The 20308-nt window shown below is 31.7% G+C and overlaps 2 protein-coding genes across 2 annotated transcripts in view; one reads left to right on the plus strand and one right to left on the minus strand.

The window, feature by feature from the left end:
- LOC126777711 (lysozyme-like) overlaps positions 1 to 20308 on the plus strand; it is a 127400-nt gene that overhangs the window by 43726 nt on the left and 63366 nt on the right. The window lies entirely within an intron of this gene.
- LOC126777626 (slit homolog 3 protein) overlaps positions 15023 to 20308 on the minus strand; it is a 114841-nt gene continuing 109555 nt past the window's right edge. Inside the window, exons 14-17 of the mRNA XM_050500724.1 lie at positions 18206 to 18294; positions 16842 to 16902; positions 15901 to 16027; positions 15023 to 15207 (exon numbers count right to left, since the gene is read on the minus strand). Of these exons, the coding sequence (XP_050356681.1) occupies positions 15078 to 15207; positions 15901 to 16027; positions 16842 to 16902; positions 18206 to 18294 (407 nt within the window). The 3' untranslated portion in view covers positions 15023 to 15077. The remainder of the gene's footprint in view (positions 15208 to 15900; positions 16028 to 16841; positions 16903 to 18205; positions 18295 to 20308) is intronic.

Below are 20308 nucleotides of genomic sequence, written 5' to 3' on the forward strand. Positions count from 1 at the left end.
TCAGTTTTTGAACTGATTTTATATTTTCTTATATAAAATTACATCGTACACAATATTTTTAACAAAGACACGACAGACTTTTAAATTCTATAAAAATATAACGAGGTTTTTTTTATAAGGAATTAGCAAAAAAACTCATAGATAATGTTTAAAAATATGCTTTGATTTTAATAATTACGCCCTATGGGCATGTTTTGATGAAGCCTTAATTAATAAGGTACCCTCTGTTACATACTTTCATCTTTAGAAATAAGATAAAAAGAAATCTTGTACTTGAATAATTAGGGTCATCCTTTATTATTCTCTGTTTCATAATCAATTGTTTTTACAATAATACAAATCCTAATTTAAAAAAGTCTTTTTATTATTTGATGTTAAATATTTTTAATAAACGGTATTACAGCTTAATAGCCCGGTGGTTAGAGCACGTGAATCTTAGCCAAAGATTGCGGGTTCAAGCCAGACAACCTCTGAATTTTCATGGGCTTAATTTGTGCATATTTGACTCGTGTAGGGTGTTGAATAAAAATATGGTTAATATATGTACCAGACGAATACATCCCACATGCGTATCCATCAAAACACTATAGAGCAACCTGGTGATATAAGTGCCTACGCTTCCTATAAAAACGAGGAGGAGACCTAAGTCTAAACATTCATTCATTTCATTCATTCAGTCATTTAAAGGCTATATATCCAATTCCTATTTGAAGTTCAAGATAAAAATGTAAAGTAAATTAAGTAACAATAATTCGGAACCAATCAAATTAAAAATAATAAATAAATGCGATTACGAATAGACTTTAATTTTATTTGATCCTTATGTTGTTGAGTCTTTCTTTATAAATAGATCAATTAAATATATTTTTAATTATCACCACATAAAGAATCAACAAAATATTTAAATAAAAAACTACAAGCGTATAACTTACACAGGACGAAATCTACAATTTCTCAAACAAAATATATTTTCAATATTTTAATGAAACCTCTTCGTAAAGATATTGATTTACATGTGTATGTACTTGATGATGATGATATGACTTTAATAAATTTTTCACTATTCGATAGAGAAATTATGAGAGAAATTCGTTAAATTATATTTTTACTCTTGCAGCTCTGACAAAAGTGAAATAATGTTTTTTTATTTATAATTATTACATGTACCACCTATCTCATATTCTATGAATAATCAAAAAATCTTTACGCCTGGAAGAGATCGTTATATAGCGATTAGATCGCCAAAGTTGTATGCTGCTCATAATTAGGTTGTATCCATGTTTTGTATATTTTTTAAATATTTGTGTTATACAATATAAGTCAGTCCGGAACCAATAGCTCTTAACGGAGTTCTCGAAGTTGTTCAGGAGTATGTGTACCTTGGGCAAACTTTGCAGTTGGGTCGAAACAACTTTGAGAGGGAGGCACGAAGAAGAGTACAGCTAGGCTGGGCAGTGTGTAGAATACTCGGTCAAGTCTTTTCGTCACGGATACCGCAATGCTTGAAGACTAAAGTCTTCAACGAGTGCGTCTTACCTACGGAGCCGAGACGTGGACACTGACAGTGCGTTTGGTCCACCATTTTAAGGTCACTCAGCGAGCTATGGAGAGGGCTATGCTCGGAGTTTCTCTGAAGGATCGAATCCCAAATGTGGTGATCCGACAGAGAACCAAGGTTAACGACATAGCCCAAATGATTAGTAAGCTGAAGTGGCAGTGGGCTGGACACATATGTCGCAGAACCGACGACCGTTGGAGTAGACGCGTTCTGGAGTGGAGACCACGCCTTGGCAAACGTAGCGTAGGACGCCCTCCAGGTAGGTGGAGTGACGATATACGCAAGGTGGCTGGCAGCGGTTGGAGATTAAGAGCTGAAAATCGAGCTCAGTGGCGTGCCATTGGAGAGACCTATGTCCAGCAGTGGACGCGAAAAGGGATGATGAATATAAGTATAAATAAATAAAATTGTTTACAAAAAAATATAATTCCTTGTAAAGTTTTCGTGGTGAATTTAATCAGGAATAGAAAGAATAATTCAGGATCATGGCGAGTGAGCTGAACGCCATAAATCTCATAATATTTCTATTGTTATTTTCCTCCTATGTGTGGAGATGATTTATCGTGTGCCACAATTGAGTGCTTAAGATAATTGACTACGCTATCTGCTCTGAATAAATATTGATAGATAAATATTTAGGAATAAAAATAATTCTACAAACAAAATATTTTAAGTTCACACCTATACACTGAATTTCTTGCGGGTTATTTTTGATAGAACATACATTCTAAACCAGATTTACTTTTAATTTAATTATATAAAATAACAATTTAAAAGTTCTTGTAAATTTTAATAGAGTAAATTTTGATTTTATTGTACTTGTTACTTTACTTAAATTTATTATATTTTAGGAGACTAATACGAAAGGTTGCCTGGAAGTAATCACTGTAAGTGATAAGGTCTGTTCTTTTATATTTTTTGTAAATGATGTGCAATAAATACTAACGGCCGTTCTTTTAAACATTTTTAGCGGGAAATTAGTTAAGTAATGTTGTGTCCCCTTCTTTCGAATGTCAAACTAATAATGATGAAAAGAGACCAAATTTGTCTCTTTTCATGTTTAACTATACATCGGCTGAGCAACGTTTTTAAGTTATATAGGTTTTCTATGAATACATCTTAATATCTTTGATTAGTTTTGACAGTACGCCGCAAGGCTACGTATGAGTAGGGTCTCGGCAGGATACCTCTCTTGTAATTAATACATACATAGATTGATAAGTAAGACAAAAGACATAGTGATAATATTACATTAATATTATAAAGTTACATCATCATATTTAATACAAAAACTTATCATAATAGGTTATTTATAACATATATTATTGAAAAATAATCTAGTTTTTCAACAAAATAATATAAATAATTTCTGTATACAAAAATGTTCTATATGAAAATGTGGCTTCGCCTCATTCGACCCCCATTGTGACGTACGAAGCAATAACAAAGAATGCTTGGCAGTCTGAACACTAAAAATAAATATATTATCCTACAAGAATATTCTAAGAAACTTATAAGAGCTGTTCATATTAACTTAGAATATAGTAATTTCAATTAAAATATTAAAATCAATAAATAAAAAAGGACTAATAGTTCCTTTGTTTTTACAACCAAATATTATTTTAATTTATAATAAAATTAAAAATGAATTTTTCTATGCGTTTCTAAGCTGTTCATCATATTGTGATGCAACTTTAGCGGCGAGTTCTGCATATGCCAGCAAAGATTCTGAGTCAAAAAAACAGTTGTTTTATTGTGTTTGTTCTTTAATATAAAGGTTTTATTTACTACATTAGACTCTTATTCCTATCGTGCGAAGCCAGAATATTTATGAATATACTAGTAATATACTCATAAATATTCATAATTAGAAAGATATTTAGAGTAAAAAAACCACGATAATGTACATGAATGAGTGGATTTAACATCTCTATAGCAATATTTGTATTGTTATCTGTAAAATTTGTGTGGTGCTAAGCAAAAGTTGAAGTACTGACTTAATATCACAAATGTATCGATATTTCCTAATAAAACGACATTTATTTTATATGTACTTATTTTATTTATAAGATCATCGGATTGACTGGATCGGAATGCTCCGACTTCAGCCTGGGATGATCCTGGACGGAAGATGGTGATTGTAGATGATTCACTTGGTGGACTTTGTTCAAGGACGTTTGAGTAAGTACCCCCCTGTCGGATATTCTACTGCCTAACAGCTGTACTTAGTATTATTTTGTTCCGGTTATTAGAAGCGTCAAATTTTTCCGTAAGAAAATTATTAAACAAAGTAATCGATTGTTTCTAGTGAAAAATATTTACGAATTAATGAATGCATAAGTAACTATTAAATCGTGATTTTAAATAAAAATCAAACGTAAATCTTTTTATATACATACAAGATCATGAAATTCAAGCTGTCAAGTAAATAATCTACATTAACAGCAGGCAAAAGCAAAGCGCAGCTACTTACATTTATAAAAATATTATATAGTTAAGAGAATTCTTGTTCCCGTTGTGTTGTGTACAACGGAGTTATTAAAAAAAAAGCCCGCTAAATTTCCGCTAACTGATAACCGCCATTTTGTTGGTCAACAGAAAGTTAATTCAACATATTAAACAATTAATTCACTATAGGCTTAACTTGTGATTTGTTCAATGTGTTCAATTGTATTATTTGGAATTTACAGCATTAGAAAGCTACTTTATCCAGAAATAAAATAGGCTTTATTTTATTTCTGAATTCCACGCTTGTAAAATCGCGGGCTCAGCTAGTAATTATTAGTAGTATTTATATATTTAAGAATTATATATAAAAAATATTGTGTTACTAAATTAAATGATATTTGATTGTTATGTTTATAATGAACAAATAATAAACAAATATGCTGTCGAATTGGAGGGCGATAGTAGCTACGACACAGTTTTATACTAATGTAGTTCCTATCGTATTTATTGTTTAAATAAATAAAATAAATAAAAATTAATATATGCTTATACCGATTTCATATCCTTTGTCCGTTATTAAAACATGAATTTTATTTTCACAACGAATTATATTTATTTTGTATCATCAAAGTAATCAAAAGCCGAGATGGCCTAGTGGTTAGAACGCGTGAATCTTAACCGATTTTCATGTGCTTAATTTGTGTTTATAATTCTTCTCATGCTTGACGGTGAAGGAAAGCATCGTGAGGAAACCTACATGTGTCTAATTTCGTTGAAATTCTGCCATATGTGTATTCTACCGACCCGCATTGGAGCAGCGTGGTGGAATAAGCTCCAAACCTTCTCCTCAAAAGGGAGAGGCCTTAACCCAGCAGTGGGACATTAACAGGCTGTTACTGTACTGTCAAGTAATAAAAAAATACATTTAAATATTCTTGTGCTTGGTTAATATTTCATGGAATTTCAAATTTTTACTTTCTAATCATTATCAGTCCCTTCAACTGGCAAACGTCATTAATAATGCCAAAAAGCTAATAAAGAGCGGCCATCGCATCATAACGAGGCGTAATTTACTTCGGCAAAGTTCTAAAAGATAAGTTATGGATAACTTTGGGACCTCTGTCGTTTGAATAAAATTTCAATAAACTTCCATAAATGAGTTTGACTAGTTTTTATTGTTGAAAATCATTTAAATAATACTCAAATACATTTAGTGACAATTCACCTTTATGATCTAATAATCACTAACACGTTCAATAATATAAAAAACTTATTTCTACTTTTTTTATATTATAGGTAGGCGGACAAGCATGTGGTCCACCTGATGGTAAGTGGTCACCAACGCCCATAGACATTGGCATTGTAAGAAATGTTAATCATCGCTTACATCGCCAATGCGTCACCAACCTTGGGAATTAAGATGTTATGTCCCTTGTGCCGGTAATTACACTGGCTCACTCGCCCTGCAAACCGGAACACAACAATACCAAGTACTACTGTTTTGCGGTAGAATATCTGATAAGTGGGTGGTTCCTACTCAGACAAGCTTGCACAAAGCCGTACCACAAGTAATACCATAAATACTGTTTTTTGTTTTTATTTTTATTTTAACTTTAATATTAACTGGTAACACTGAAAGTCAGTTTTATATGTCTCACAATTATCTAATACTGAGTGGTTTACCTACTGTGATGATGCCAATGTTGCAGAAACTAACATAAAAAGATTAATGTAATGTTGTAAGTGAATTTATTCATATTTACTGTATTTTTTATTTTCTTTTTGTAAGATTTACATTAAAGTCTAGTATATATCAATCTATAGCTTAACATAATTATTTAATGTTTTCATTTTATTTCTTCTTTTAGTTTTTACGCATTTATATTATTCTTTTGCAAAAATCTATCTGCTTAATTATAATAACTTTTTTTAATTTCTTTCTTCTTTAAATGGCACACAGTAGCACAATGTACACAGATTTTTAGGAATAATTTAACAAGGCCTTTTTAATGATATCTGCGACACAAATAATGCTTTAATTTTTTTTTTGAGTATTTTTAAAAATAAAATAACTGATACGGTTAATTTGAGACCAGAGACAGCTATATTACTTTATTAGGGAGCATATAGTAATAGTTACATAAAACTGAACGGTTAATATTTGCTTAAGTACCAGTTGAAACGCAAGAACATCCTCAACACCAGTTACATAAGGTCCATGAAATCTCAGAATGTGTTCTAAAATTCGTTATTTCTATGAAGAGTACAAGAGGGAGGGAGGTCACTTTAATTTTGACTTGCCATTCTCAAGGCGACGCATTTTCAGACTTAGAACAAAAGTTGTGTCAATGAATTTGGAATGAACTTTCCGTGTACGGAATAAAGTTCTAAATTGCACACTGGCTTTTACACTAAAGTAATATTGGGTGACGAAAGGACTACGAATATCCATGGAGTATAACATTTTATTATTAACTAAAATATTAACTATTTATTAAAATATTAATAAGTTACACATAATCGGATTTAATAATAATACATTGTGTACAAGAACATGAAACTCATGCCTGTCACGTCAATAGTCTAAATTTAAAGCGGGCGGAACTGAAAAGCGAAGCTACTTATAAAATAATATTATATAATAAAACCTTCTCGCATAAGTTTTATGTGTATTGGCTTAGTTTTTTCCCTTAGGCATTACAAAGAAAAAGCCAGTATAAATTATTTATATAATCAATCATCTTTCAGACACGTATACAAAGTAATATTGCTCTACTTGTAATTTAAAGGAACTATGGAGTATACAGACACGCCTGAAATAAACACTATATTGTACCTTTGTCTTTGTACGATAATCTTTCTTGAAAATTAAAGTTATTACAATTTCTTTTTATAAAATTGCCAGTTGATCGAATACAAATAGCTCATATTTCTAGTACCTTAATACATCGCTACTCTCGATAAAGATTTACCAAAACATACGAATGTTACTACTAACTATACAAACTGTTTGTTAATCATCTTAAATAAACTTTCAAGTTATATTTTATCAGTACATTGAAAAGAATCACGATAAATAATTTGCTATAATAGGAATTATTATATCGATATAATTTCGCAAGGACTTCTTTTTATATAATAAAACATTGTCGTCTCTTAAGATTTCTATATTCCAGCCTCGAGTAGTTTTATCACGCGTTTGGCAGTCGGCATAGCCGTTACATTCGCTGCGGTGCAACCGAGCTACTGAAATATGAAAATTGAATCTTGTTACTTGTGTTTTTACTCCGCAATCTATATAATGAGTACTGTTTTACCGTCTTAAATTTCCAAAAATATTTTAAAAAATACTCGATTGTGTTCTGGATATTTTTTAAAATTTTTCAAAGTAATAAATATGTAAAATTTAACAAGAAAATATTCTGTGCCGGTTCTTATCTCGAGGTATTTTCTTTTCTACTTTTACTGTTATCAAGTAACTGTAATACATGAAACAAATTAATTCAGTATAAAGCTAAATTAATAACATAGTTATTTTGTTTGTATTGTAGATTTACTTAATACTACGTTGGAGTCGAAGACAGAAGAGAAAAAACAATAAAGTCAGTTGTTCTTTGATTGTTGGAGTAACTCACATAACACCACATGACGTGGTAGGAAGACAAAGGAATTCATAAATTTATGATTCAGCTAAGTGCAATCGAGGTCCCTTTTTATCTCCTTTTGATTGAGGGGATATATGGGACTAATACCCACAAAAAACAGCGATACATACTTCGTCTCCTATTATCTCGACCGTATCAAAGAAGTCTGTAGTATTTTAATAAATATAATACGTTTTTTGTGAAACATATCATAAAACTTTCATATAACTTCGTTTACATTGAGTTTAAGATAAAATTGCACCAATAACTCAATTATGAACCTATCAAAACAGTTTTTTTTGCATCAATTTAAAAATATATTCCATAATTAAATTAAATTAACAAAATTCTCAAAACTCGAAGAGTGAATTCTTTCCATTCTAGTAATTAAGGAAGTTCTATGACAGCAACAATTGCTACAAAAAGCAAAATCGGGTCACTCAAAAACTTTCCGACTTGTTAAAGGCATCAAATTTGAAATTTCAAACAGTGAGTAAGACAGGATTTCCTCTGGGATCCGGAGGAAAATTACACTTGTAAAATATACTGTTTATTTTGAAACCACTGAATTTCAATGTAATCTAATAAATCATGGTATTTTACACCAAATACTCGTATCAAATAAAATGAAAATACATATGTGATGATGCTATAAATGAAACGGATAATTTGGCCTTCTTCTCCTCTTCTGCCTAGCGTTTTCCCGCCCTTGTAACCAGGGTCCGCTTTCCTGCATCTACGCCTCCACTTTGCCCGATCTAAAGCGTCCTCCTCAGTGAGATCGTGCTCTCTCATATCGTCCCTCACAACATCGAGCCAGCGCTTCTTGGGCCTGCCGCGGGATCTAGGGCCTTCAACAACAAAGTCCAGGCATCGGTTCCCGACATAGTCTGGTGGTCTGCGGCTAATGTGGCCAAACCAACGCAGACGGCTTTCCTGCAACTTATCCGCTACATCGCAAACGCCAAGGCTACCACGGATGTGGACGTGTGGCCTTGTGCTTGATGATGTGCTTAAAATATGACTCAGAGAAAGTTTCTATTACACTTAAGGCTTATTCACCGAAAAGGCTGAGTATCAATAATCTAGAATAAATATATCATATTATAATGTAGAATATAGAGTATCTAGTTGTCTTATATAGAATAAGTCTTCTACAATTAATTAATACTCGTGTATTTTACAATAACCATATTACTGGCCACATCTTCGAACAGTCTGAAACTAAAGCAAGACTAACCCCAAATTTCTATAACTTTGCAAATACCCCGTTTATTGTTATTGGCAGCATTTTAAGATATTAATAGCTCTTAATACGTTTGAGATAAAGGCTATAATGCAACTAAGACTGCATCTTGATATGTCTTACATAAAGTATAACAAGTCCTTATATCCTAGAGGACCAGCTCCAGATATTGTGCTCGAGAGCTCTTGGGTAACAAGCAATAACAGATTAACTTAAGCCTAGAGAACGCTTGGTATTTTAATATTAAATTAATTATTAAATCACTATACAATTTATATATTATTTTACTTATGCAATATTATACATTATGCATTACTATTTCTTTAATAAGTTGTGCCTGAACACAATTTAGAAAATACTTCTTGTAAATCCTGTATTGTTTTATGTTACTGCTGAGAAACAGGTGCAGGGAGCAGTCGTTCTTAAACTTTTTAAATAATTACTATTAGCTCATATTGTTCATTGTGTTATATATTGTTAATATTACTACGCGAGCTTGTTTCTATGTTATGTATGTGCGCGTATAAGGTATGAACGTGAGTAATTTTTTTGTCTTTGTTTCTTTTTGGTGAATAAAGTTATTTATTATTATTATTATTAATAATAATTTAAAGAAATGATGTTATTTATATCAAAAGTAATGTCGCAAATATATCATCAAATAATCAACATTTCTTGTCGTATAACTAAGCCCACAAGTGAAAATAGACATAAAGTACATATCTACAATATGAAGACATACACTTATTTCAATTATAATGTTAATTTATAAATTCTGATTTCTCTACGCATTAGATACTCTGTATCTTAGAAGGGTGATTTTCAAAGACGTTCCTATATGATATTGTCTCACCGCTGGGAACGGCCGGCGATTGTATTTACATCTTGCAATCACCGATATTTGCTTAAAGTAAGCTGCAATTCTCGTGTGAACATAAAATTTTCATTTTTAAATTTGTGAAGGAAAAAGTGTAGTGGACATTGCAGTATTTTATTTAGTCTCTTAGTTAGATTTAACATAGAAATGAGATTCGTGTGTCCTTTCCACTGGGCCATCTCAGCCTTATTAATAAACATCATATTCAGCACAACCTACAAGGTGTGAAATAAACAAACGGAACACAAATTGATTCGGTTCGGTTACAACGTAATTCCGTCACCGCTGTATACGACCTTTATGTACAGTACAAGCGAGCTATTCCGGCAACGAGCCAGATCGAAACACGGTATTATGTTATTATTTATAAGCTCTTTCGATTGAACGTCCAAAAGTTTATTTTATATATGAAAAATTGGTAAATAGTAAATAATTTCAACTTTTGATTTATATTTAGAAGTGTTAACTGCCTTGTTGATCTAGTGGATAGATATATGGCCCCAAATCCCAAGGTCTTTGATTCAAACGCCAGGTCAGCCCGATGGCTAATTAATAATAATGTCCTCCAGACCACGGCGATCGATCTCAAGAGAGATTAGCCGACTACGCAGGAGATATTAAACTGCGCAAGTGTGTGCGCAAACACAGGTGCACTCTCTATTCCCTAACTCTCATAATCCGATGGGACGGCAATCCGACACAACTGGAAAGAGTTCAGGCGCAGGACTAATGGACTTACGAAAAATACAACAATTATTAGATGATTACATACACACAAGTGTATCTATGTATGTATATATAGTGCGGTGAAATGAACTTCAAACCTCTATCCTTAAGAAGAAATAGTACCATTTTTACATATATTATATAATATACTGACTAAAACAAACTTTTATACTTGACTTATTATATTTCATTACACATTATTTCATCTTATCCGCTAGAAATGCGGCACAATACATAAATATTTGTCATTATAAAACAGTATTAATTAAAAAAAAAAAGAGATACACATAATAAAATTTCGAGGTCGAAAACAAAAAGTAGTCTAACCAAATAAGGAATTAACGAAACGACCGCAAAAGAGCGTAAACTTGAAAGCTGTGTAAGGGATTACTAAATGAATAAACAGGAAAACAACGGTCGCTTACAATCATTCACACTATATCGTTTCTACTTATCGTTTGAATATAAATATATATATCATCATTAAAACCATATATGCCTTATTTGGTCATACTCAGAGAAAGAAAAATTAATGGTAACTAACGAATATTAAATTAATATGTATATGAAAGTTATGTTATAGATTAAATCCGCACTATGACAAATAATATTAAAAAAAAACTGTGGACTCGAAATTCAGTGGAGGCAGGAGTAGCAAATGCAAATAAATAAAAATTTAAAATGGTGTGAGTGCCAAGGTACTCACGAGAATTGATGTGTAAACGTGTGAGTCATGTACCGATCTCACGCACACGTTAACGCGCTTAATAACAAATCTTAATCTGACGTCATCTGACGCTCGAACTCTAAGTGAGCTCCTACAATCACCGCGAGCTAAGATGTTTATACATCTATACAATCCTTTCAAGTTTCATGAGCAGGAGACATGTTTCTAGTAATAGCAACTGAAAAATAAAATATTATTTTTATTATTTTATATATAAAAAAACTAATACTATATTTAAATTGTTTTTATAAATTATTTCTTAAGCATATCACTGACATATCTTCTTTACCAAGCTGACGTCCGTAACAGCCTGTGAATGTCCCACTGCTGGGCTAAAGGCCTCCTCTCCTCTTTTTGAGGAGAAGGTTTGGAGGTTATTCCTAAGCTGACGTCAGTGATGTTTAATTAACGCAAACATTGTGTAAAGTTTCGTACAAAGCTTGAAGATGACCTTGAGGAATCTTTGCTAACTACTATTAGTCTACGGCAATGTTAAACGTTATATGCCAGGTTTCACAAACAAGCTAAGAACTCTGCAACATACCATACTAAAGTTTGTCGAAATTGTAATCTAATTAATAGTTTTATTATTTACATCCTTCGTTGTTAGTTATTATTATGTAGCCTGTTCCTAATGTTTAAATTTTAATAAATTATTACGATAAAAAGTCCCTGGAAGTCAAGTTTAGAACCAACTATCCATAGATCTTGTTTATCTTCGCAGGCGTTCACGATCATACACAGAACAGCTCATCAAACTGATCGTCTCAATCGGATGATTAATTTAAGAACACACAAAACAGACCCAGAAACATTTATATTTATTTATTAAGATGACTTAAACACATCAGATATATGAGTTTTCTTGAAAATTTATTTAGCTTACAAGTCGTGACAAAGGTCGATATAGATAGTAAACCAATTTCATCCAACACGTCGTCACGTGAAGTCTTTATGCGTGATTCCGTTCACTGCCGCCATTTTCATCGAAGCCGATCCAATTTCGCTGGGGGTTAATTAAGCTCCCATTCAACTTAACAAAATTTTTATACAGAAAAGATATATAAGAAGTAGGCGAATATTGGAGATTTCAAATATGCACACAGACCATTTTTTTATGTCAATATTAAATATTCATTACATTTCATGTTAAAACAATTTAAACTAGTCAAAAAAGGTTTTTTTTATATTCCTTCCGATATCGTGTAAACGGTCATTTTATTAGACAAACCGTACTTATGGACGTGACCTTGCATGACTTTACTCACATCTAAATTTTGCAAGATTTAATGGTGCTCCTCGTGGAAAATTAAATATAATATTAAATAATGTTTGTTCTGAAGTATCTCCTCACTTATATTTTCTATATATTTTTTTGGGCAAATTTTATTATTTATTTAAATAATTATATTTTTTAATTATAATCATAAAATAGCAAACTCGTCATTGTTTTAATGTAATATAAATTGAAACCACCTAACAAAGAATTTCACACACCTTTTATTGCAGTATCATATGTAGTGTTCGTTTTTTGGCAAAACTATCGATAATTTTAGTGATTATAAGTGATTCCATGCATTTATCTTCAAAGAATTATCCTCCAAATTATCTCATTTCTTTTTTCTCTTATTAATGTTACTTTGTGGTAGGGTTTTGTGCAAGCCCATCTGGGTAGATACTTCCCACTCATCAGATATTCTACCGTCAAACAGCAATACTTAGTATTGTCGTATTCCGATTTGAATGTTGACTGAGCCAGAATAATTACAAGCACAAGAGGCATATGGGCAATGTAAGAAATGGTTAATTATTTTGCAGTGTCAATGCTAATGGGCGGTAGTGACAACTTATCATCAGGTGGCATATTTGCCCGTTCACCTACCTATTACATAAAAAAATTGACTGCCTCGTTGGTCTAGTGGCTTGATGTAAGGGTGCAGGCCCGGAGGTCCTGGGTTCAATTCCCAGGTCGGGACAATAAAAAATTAATGGGTTTTTCTATCACAAAATTCTCAGTAGCAGCCGGAGTCTGGAAGTCGGAACTGTGTACATTCCCGTGCCTCGGAAAGCACGTAAAGCTGTTAGTCGTGTTGAACTCTTTCCGGTCGTGTCAAATTGCCGTCCCATCGGATTATAAGAGTTAGGGAATATAATATTTCCTGCGTAGTTGGCTAATCTCTCTTGAGATTGGCCGCCGTGGCCGAAATCGGTCTGGAGGAAATTATTATTATTATTATTAGATAAAAACACTCTTTGTCTTTTTAAAGCAATACTGGATAATTATCGACCATACAATATTATAAAAGCAAATCATTTCGTTAACAATATTTTCAATTACAATACTATTGTTTATAATTTAAATTACACTATCAATTTATTAATCATTTCGAATGAAAAACATTGATATAAGTCTGAAGGCTCGTAGGCACCTTTGAATCGCTTTACATTATCACAAAACAGCTGTTTTTCTTGTACTAAAAAAGAAATGAAAAAGCATAATGAAAGTAATTTATAGAGTAAAAAAAATAACATTGGGAAAAAACTATTGCCATGTAATTTTTTTATTATTGAAAATGAGAATCTTTTAATGAAACGATATTAAGTTTTAAAGAATCTCTTTTTCTAGTTTCAAAGGAATTTTTCAATATTCCGTCTTTGAACAATTTTCAGAGTCATAAGAGCGTGTCTTCCAGTAGTTTACGGGTTTAATAAAGACGCTCCATTGTAAGGTAAATCACTTAGCAAAGTTCTATTGGGTATAATTATAGTTTTTGGTCGTATTCAAGGAATAATTTCAGCCAGATTCTAATTAAAGGGTCATCGGTATTCTCGGATTAAACACACTTGTTCCATAGTTTTAATGTGAAATTAAAAAATGCAATAATAATGAGTAAATTTTCAACATGAGCAAAAACAATTTAAATTTGTTGATATTTGTTGAGATTTGTTAAACGCACATTTAACAAATTTCACAATTTCTTTTTAAGATAAACATATTCACACTATTTTGCTTTATTGTTATTTATAGAATTGATTAGCGTTTTAAATGATTTTTGAATATTATTCGTGATTCATATATTTTTTAATTACACTTGAAATAAACAATGTTTGTATTATAATAATAATATCCTGGGATATTCACACACGGACATCCGATCCCAAGCTAAGCAAAGCTTGTACTTTGGAAACCAGACTGATATACTACATATACTACTTTTCTTTTGTAAATACATACTTATATAAATAATTACACCCATACTCAGGACAAACAGACATGCTCATGCATACAAATGTCTGTCCTAGGTGGGATTCGAACCCACAACCTTCGGCGTGAAAGGCAAGTATCTACCAACCACGCCAACCGGCCCTTCGATTATGATTATATAAATTGATAAATTAATTTTTAACTTTATTAATATATTAGTGTTAAATTTTGTTATGAAAATATTTAGCGTATAGTTATAGATAGCTAGAACAAGGGTCCACACAAAACTTTTATATCGTTACACATATAAGTTTATTTGATTTCATGGGGACACTAGTAAGGCTTCCAGTCGGCATATTTTTTTCGACATTATTAACAATCATCGTCATATTTCAGCCAATCTACACAAAATCTTACATACACTTTATCTTTTCTCATTAATAACTATTCCGTCCATTGAAAACCGTATTAAAATGCGTTCAGTAGTTTTTGTGTTGATCGTGACAGACCGACGCACACATGGGTATATATACACACATACATGCACACATTGTTTTATAATATGTAGATAGAGATAATTAAAACAAAATAAAACTTTTCATTAGACTTAACTATATATTTGCGAATATTAAATAATAAATTACACCTACAATTGATTTAACCTTTCTGATTTAAGGAATTCATCATAAGGCTTAAACGATAATCTTAAACTAGACCCCCTAGTTGTTCTTTTAAGTCTATCAGGAGACGCTCTAGGATACTGCCAGTCTGGGCATCTGAAAATAAAAAGTTTGGTTTACGTCTAAAAATAATCTTGACTTTCGAAAAATTATAAATAGTTCAGTTATAAACACACTAACTCAACCTAACATAAAATATTATAAAACATAGAAAATATATGCGTTTCATTTTAAACTAAATGCTCCGGTCATAGTTTTTTGACTATTTGTCTAGACTTATTATAAACTAGCGACCCTTAGAATTTTACGTTGGTATATACACTCCTCTGTCTTGGAAAACACGTAAAGCTTTTGAAATTTGCTTGAACTGTTTCCGGTATCATCGGATTATGAGACTCAGAAAATTAAGAGAGCACTTGTAGAAATCAGACCAGAAAGAATATGAATGCAATACATATACTTTATTGCTCAGAAATGAAACCTATATATAGAATAACGTCCAGATAGATTTAGAAGAGGCAATCTCATCCCTGAAGACAGCGATCTGTGGCCAGGCAACCGTAAGGAAGATAAAATAAAAAAAGTAGCGAGATACTGTATACATAATACAAAGATGCGTTCGATTTTTTCAAAAATAACATACTATTTGTAATAATAATGTTTTGTGCGCTTACAATTAAAGTGGAAACACATAAATTATTATACTACGTTAAGCTTATACTTGTGCAAGTCTTCGAATAAGAACTATTTTGATTTTATAACAATTAAATAATTGATTGTAATATTTACTTTTGAATATCGGGCAGCCGCTGTCCCTTACATCTCGCTTCCCATTTCGACCAATACTTGAAACCTTCTTCTTCAAACACTTGGGACGCGCACAAGCAGTCATCTTTTATGTCATCATCTAGAAGTGCTGAAAATTTAATTTTGAAATATAGTTTAACAATGATAATTGATTTCCAATTTAACTGGAGGCAAATTCTACTGACAAATTTACACTTTATTGCAATCGAATTTGAGCCTAATCGTAGCCTTTGATGCCATAAAAGTTAACAATTAGTTTATGTTTTGACATTACATTATATGTGGTAATATCATATCGGTTTGGTTCTGATTTGTATAGGTGAATAGTCAAGATTGGATTGGAATTGAATCGAGAACGAATCGTAATTGTCTTTTATTTTAATGTTTTACCTAAAGTATTGAAACGGTCTGTAAATATCCCTGTTACATGGATTACATGGTCCTAGGTTTAGAGTTTATTTAGGGTTATGTTTCCTCGTGAATTTTTCCTTCATAGTCAAGCACGAGATGAATTATAAATAAAACTAAGCATATACAAATAGTCGTCAATAATCAGTGGTACTTTCTCGGATTTGAACTTGCATTTTTCGGTTAAGATTTACCTGTTCTAACCACTGGGCTATTGAGATAGCCTAGTGACAAATAGTTAAATACGTATTGTTATGTTAAACATAAGGTACCTTCTCTTCAAAAAGGGAGAGGAGGCCTTAGCCCAGCAGTGGGACACTGGAGGCTGTTACTTATAGGTAATACATACAACGAAATAAATGTAAAAACTGCAATATACATAAAATATCTTCAAAATCAAATTTATTTACATCTTAATATGAAACTACTAAATATATACTAGTAAATATATCATTCAAAGCTCAATAAACTTCGAGGTTAACAAAATGAATATATAAATACTTTTTGTCACCAACCTTCACAGGAGATATTGCATTTACCGCCTTTCCGGCCTTCTTTACACCATTCGCTTCCTATCTAAAAACAAAAAAAATATAAACTTAATTACCTATACTACACTGGAAAAATTTAGCCAATATCAAGAAGATTCATTACGAAATAAATTTAACGAAATTAAAGTATAAGCTGCCGCTTCTCAATATATAGACCAACCTGGCTGCCTAGGAAGCCACAATTATTTTTTTAACATATCCAAACAACATTAGTCCAACAAAAACGCACATAATATTTATATTACGTTTGTAATTAATTTATACAATTAAAATCATATTCATAAAATTAAGGAATTAAAAGGTATTTTATGTGACATGACGGCATTTCTATTTACCCTGTTGGCAAATCTAAAAGATACTAAGCAAATAACTGAATTAATTAGTATAGTGTCATACTTGGAAGTACTTTGACTACAGACATACTTTGACCTTCGGTAACCCAAAAAATTCTTTCCAAGGTGATGTCAGATTACAATTTCGAACTATAGAGTTCTGCTACCATTTTCCATAGTCCGGTTTTTTCAAAGTGACCTTGTAAATCACGACAGTCTGGCGTAACAAATTGAAATATGTTCAACCAAACATCGACCTCTAATTTGGTCATATCGGATTACATAGACCAGATTAAACAAGGGCTGGACTACTGATAATGTCTACTACTGTACATAGTCTACCAAAAAACGACGTTCTTTATAATCAAATTAGTCTTTTTCGTAAAATAAATTAACAGCTCACACGCAAATGTCCAACTATAGGGCTAAGCCTGCTTGTATGGAAAAGATTTGCGATCTTATTTCACAATACTTTTCCAGTATAGTTTTGTGGACCCTCTTCACGTGGTAGAATATCATGGGACTTAAATTCCTTGCGATATTTATCTGTATCATTGAGAACAAGAATAATTAAAATTAAAAATTAAGTACATGTTAACGCGAATCTGGTTTTTACCTGAATTTGAAATCAAAATTGAATCCTTTGGTAAGTTTAGTTAATTAAAAGTATAGATTACGTATCAGTCTCACTTCCCAATTAAGGCCGTTCTCTATCTACTGTTAATTCCTGAAGTATTGTGGAGTATATAGTATAAGATAGGATATCCTATCTTTCTAACAAGGTAAGGCAATGGCCCAGCTACTAAGAAAAAAGAAACAATAAAGCCTGTAGACCGTGAGTAGATATTTATCGACATTTATTATATATATATATAAAATATATATATATATATATATATATTAAAACATACATGCATTATATTTATTTATACTTCTCAAAACATTTTAAGTTTTGGGTTTTCTTTAAGTACTATTATTGCTTCAATGAATACTTACTTGAAACAATCCATAATACTGCTTCCTCGGCGTCTTAACAACATGAGCTGCTGTGTTTCTGTCACTCTCCTGCTCTACTAAACATACCCCTGGAATAAATGCAACAACTTGTAAGCACTATAGTTTCGCAAACTTCGTTTATATGAAGGGGATAGATTAATTTGTTATTTTTACTATCGTTAATCTAGCTAGTTTGTTTGTAAATTATTAGGTCCCAGGTTCAAATCTTGAGTCGGGCTTACTACAAAAAAAGTAATTTGCATCTTTTTTCAAGCTTAATAAAGAATTATTTTCACCTATCAGATTTCTAACCCTGCCTCGGAACTTTCCGAAGCACAGTTAGAAGTGTGGATCCCGCACCTACGAACGTACTAGACGTCTCACGTTACTCCCAAAGTCCTAGCAGATTATGAGCGAGAGATGTTATCTACGCACGTACTCCGTTGAGAGTGTTTACCGTGGATTAACTTCAGTTTGGACAAATAATTCAAAACAGTTGTATAAGCCAACAAAAATAATATTTTAGACCAACATATTACTTTTATATAAAAAGAAAAATCTATGTGTTGGGTGGTCCATTTCTACATAGTAAGACAGTACATCGAGGGGCTGTTCGGAGTCCACGATGCCTTGTAACTGCTGACACTATTTCAAACTGTACGTGTTCGTAACAAACCAAATAAAAAAAAGTTGGTATATTTGTTTAACAACAATCTTAAAACGCATATTTACACAAAATCTTATAAATATACCAATGAAATATTTTATGATTAATTTTATATAGGATGTGTACAAGTTATAGCAGTTCAAGTTATCACGGAATCCTTCGATATTTAATCAAGTTTGCATATTATGCATACTAACGCCTATTTATAGATAAATATGCTTTGTAATATTAGTAGGTAGACTATCCTTGGTATTTTGGTAGTAGGTATTATATATATAGTACCTAATGCTATAATTCTCTCAATTTAGAATGTTACTTAAGCATTTTTTTATAAAAGAGGTAGACGGACGCGCATATGGGCCCCCTGCTGGTAAGTGGTCACCAACGCCCATAGACATTGGCATTGCAAGAAATGTTAACCATCGCTTACATCTTCAATGCGCCACCAAACTTGAGAACTAAGATGTTATGTCCCTTGTGCCTGTAATTACACTGACTCACTCACCCTTCATACCGGAACACGACAATACCAAGAACTTTTGTTTTACTGTAGAATATCTAATGAGTGTGTGGTCTCTAAACAGACGAGCTTGCACAAAGCCCTACTACCAGTAAATCTATTTTTAAATTTAGACGTTAAAGGGCCAATTTCAGTTAGTTAACATTTTAAAAATTCTCACTGTTTTTTTAATTATAGGATAATAAACTAGACAAATTAAACAATATACGAAAATTCGTGAATAGTTCCTTCCTTTCACATATAATTATATATTAAGAACAAACAAAGGCCCAGTACTATACCGACATAATGAATAACAATGATAACAAGGCGCGCAATCTAAGTTGGTTAATATAACATTTTAACATAGCACTATTCTTATGAGTTATTTCAAACTGGCTAAATTACATTGCGCATGTAGTAAGTTTTTCTAAATTAATTTTAGCAGCTTAGAATACATAATTGTATAAAAATATGAAAATAGTATCTTAGAACTTAAAAGACGACAAATAAAACTTCAGATATATATAAAAAACAATATAAACACAATCGCTTATATATACCCTATACTTTTTATCGTTACATAGCCCTCATCGTCGCCCTTATACAAAAATTAAAAAATTAAGTTCTTTACATTCTAATCCAGTAATTCTCAACCACTGTGCCGCGGCACTTTTGTGTGCCGAGAAATTCTAAAATTGTGCCAAATTTTAGACACAATTATGTTAATATTATTAAATAATATGATTTAAAAAGAAAAATAATTTTAACAGGAATAGATATTTAAATCCATAAAATTTAATTGGGTTCGTAATCTATTTTACGCAGTGTGTAAACGTAAGTAAATATTTTTTAAGTTTATTTGTTTATTTGTGTGCCGCCAAATTTTGAAATCGTTAAGTGTGCAATAACAAAAAAAGGTTAAGATTCACTGTTC

This window comes from Nymphalis io, chromosome 23 (genome assembly GCF_905147045.1).
Source record: "Nymphalis io chromosome 23, ilAglIoxx1.1, whole genome shotgun sequence".
Taxonomy (NCBI): Eukaryota; Metazoa; Arthropoda; class Insecta; order Lepidoptera; family Nymphalidae; genus Nymphalis; species Nymphalis io.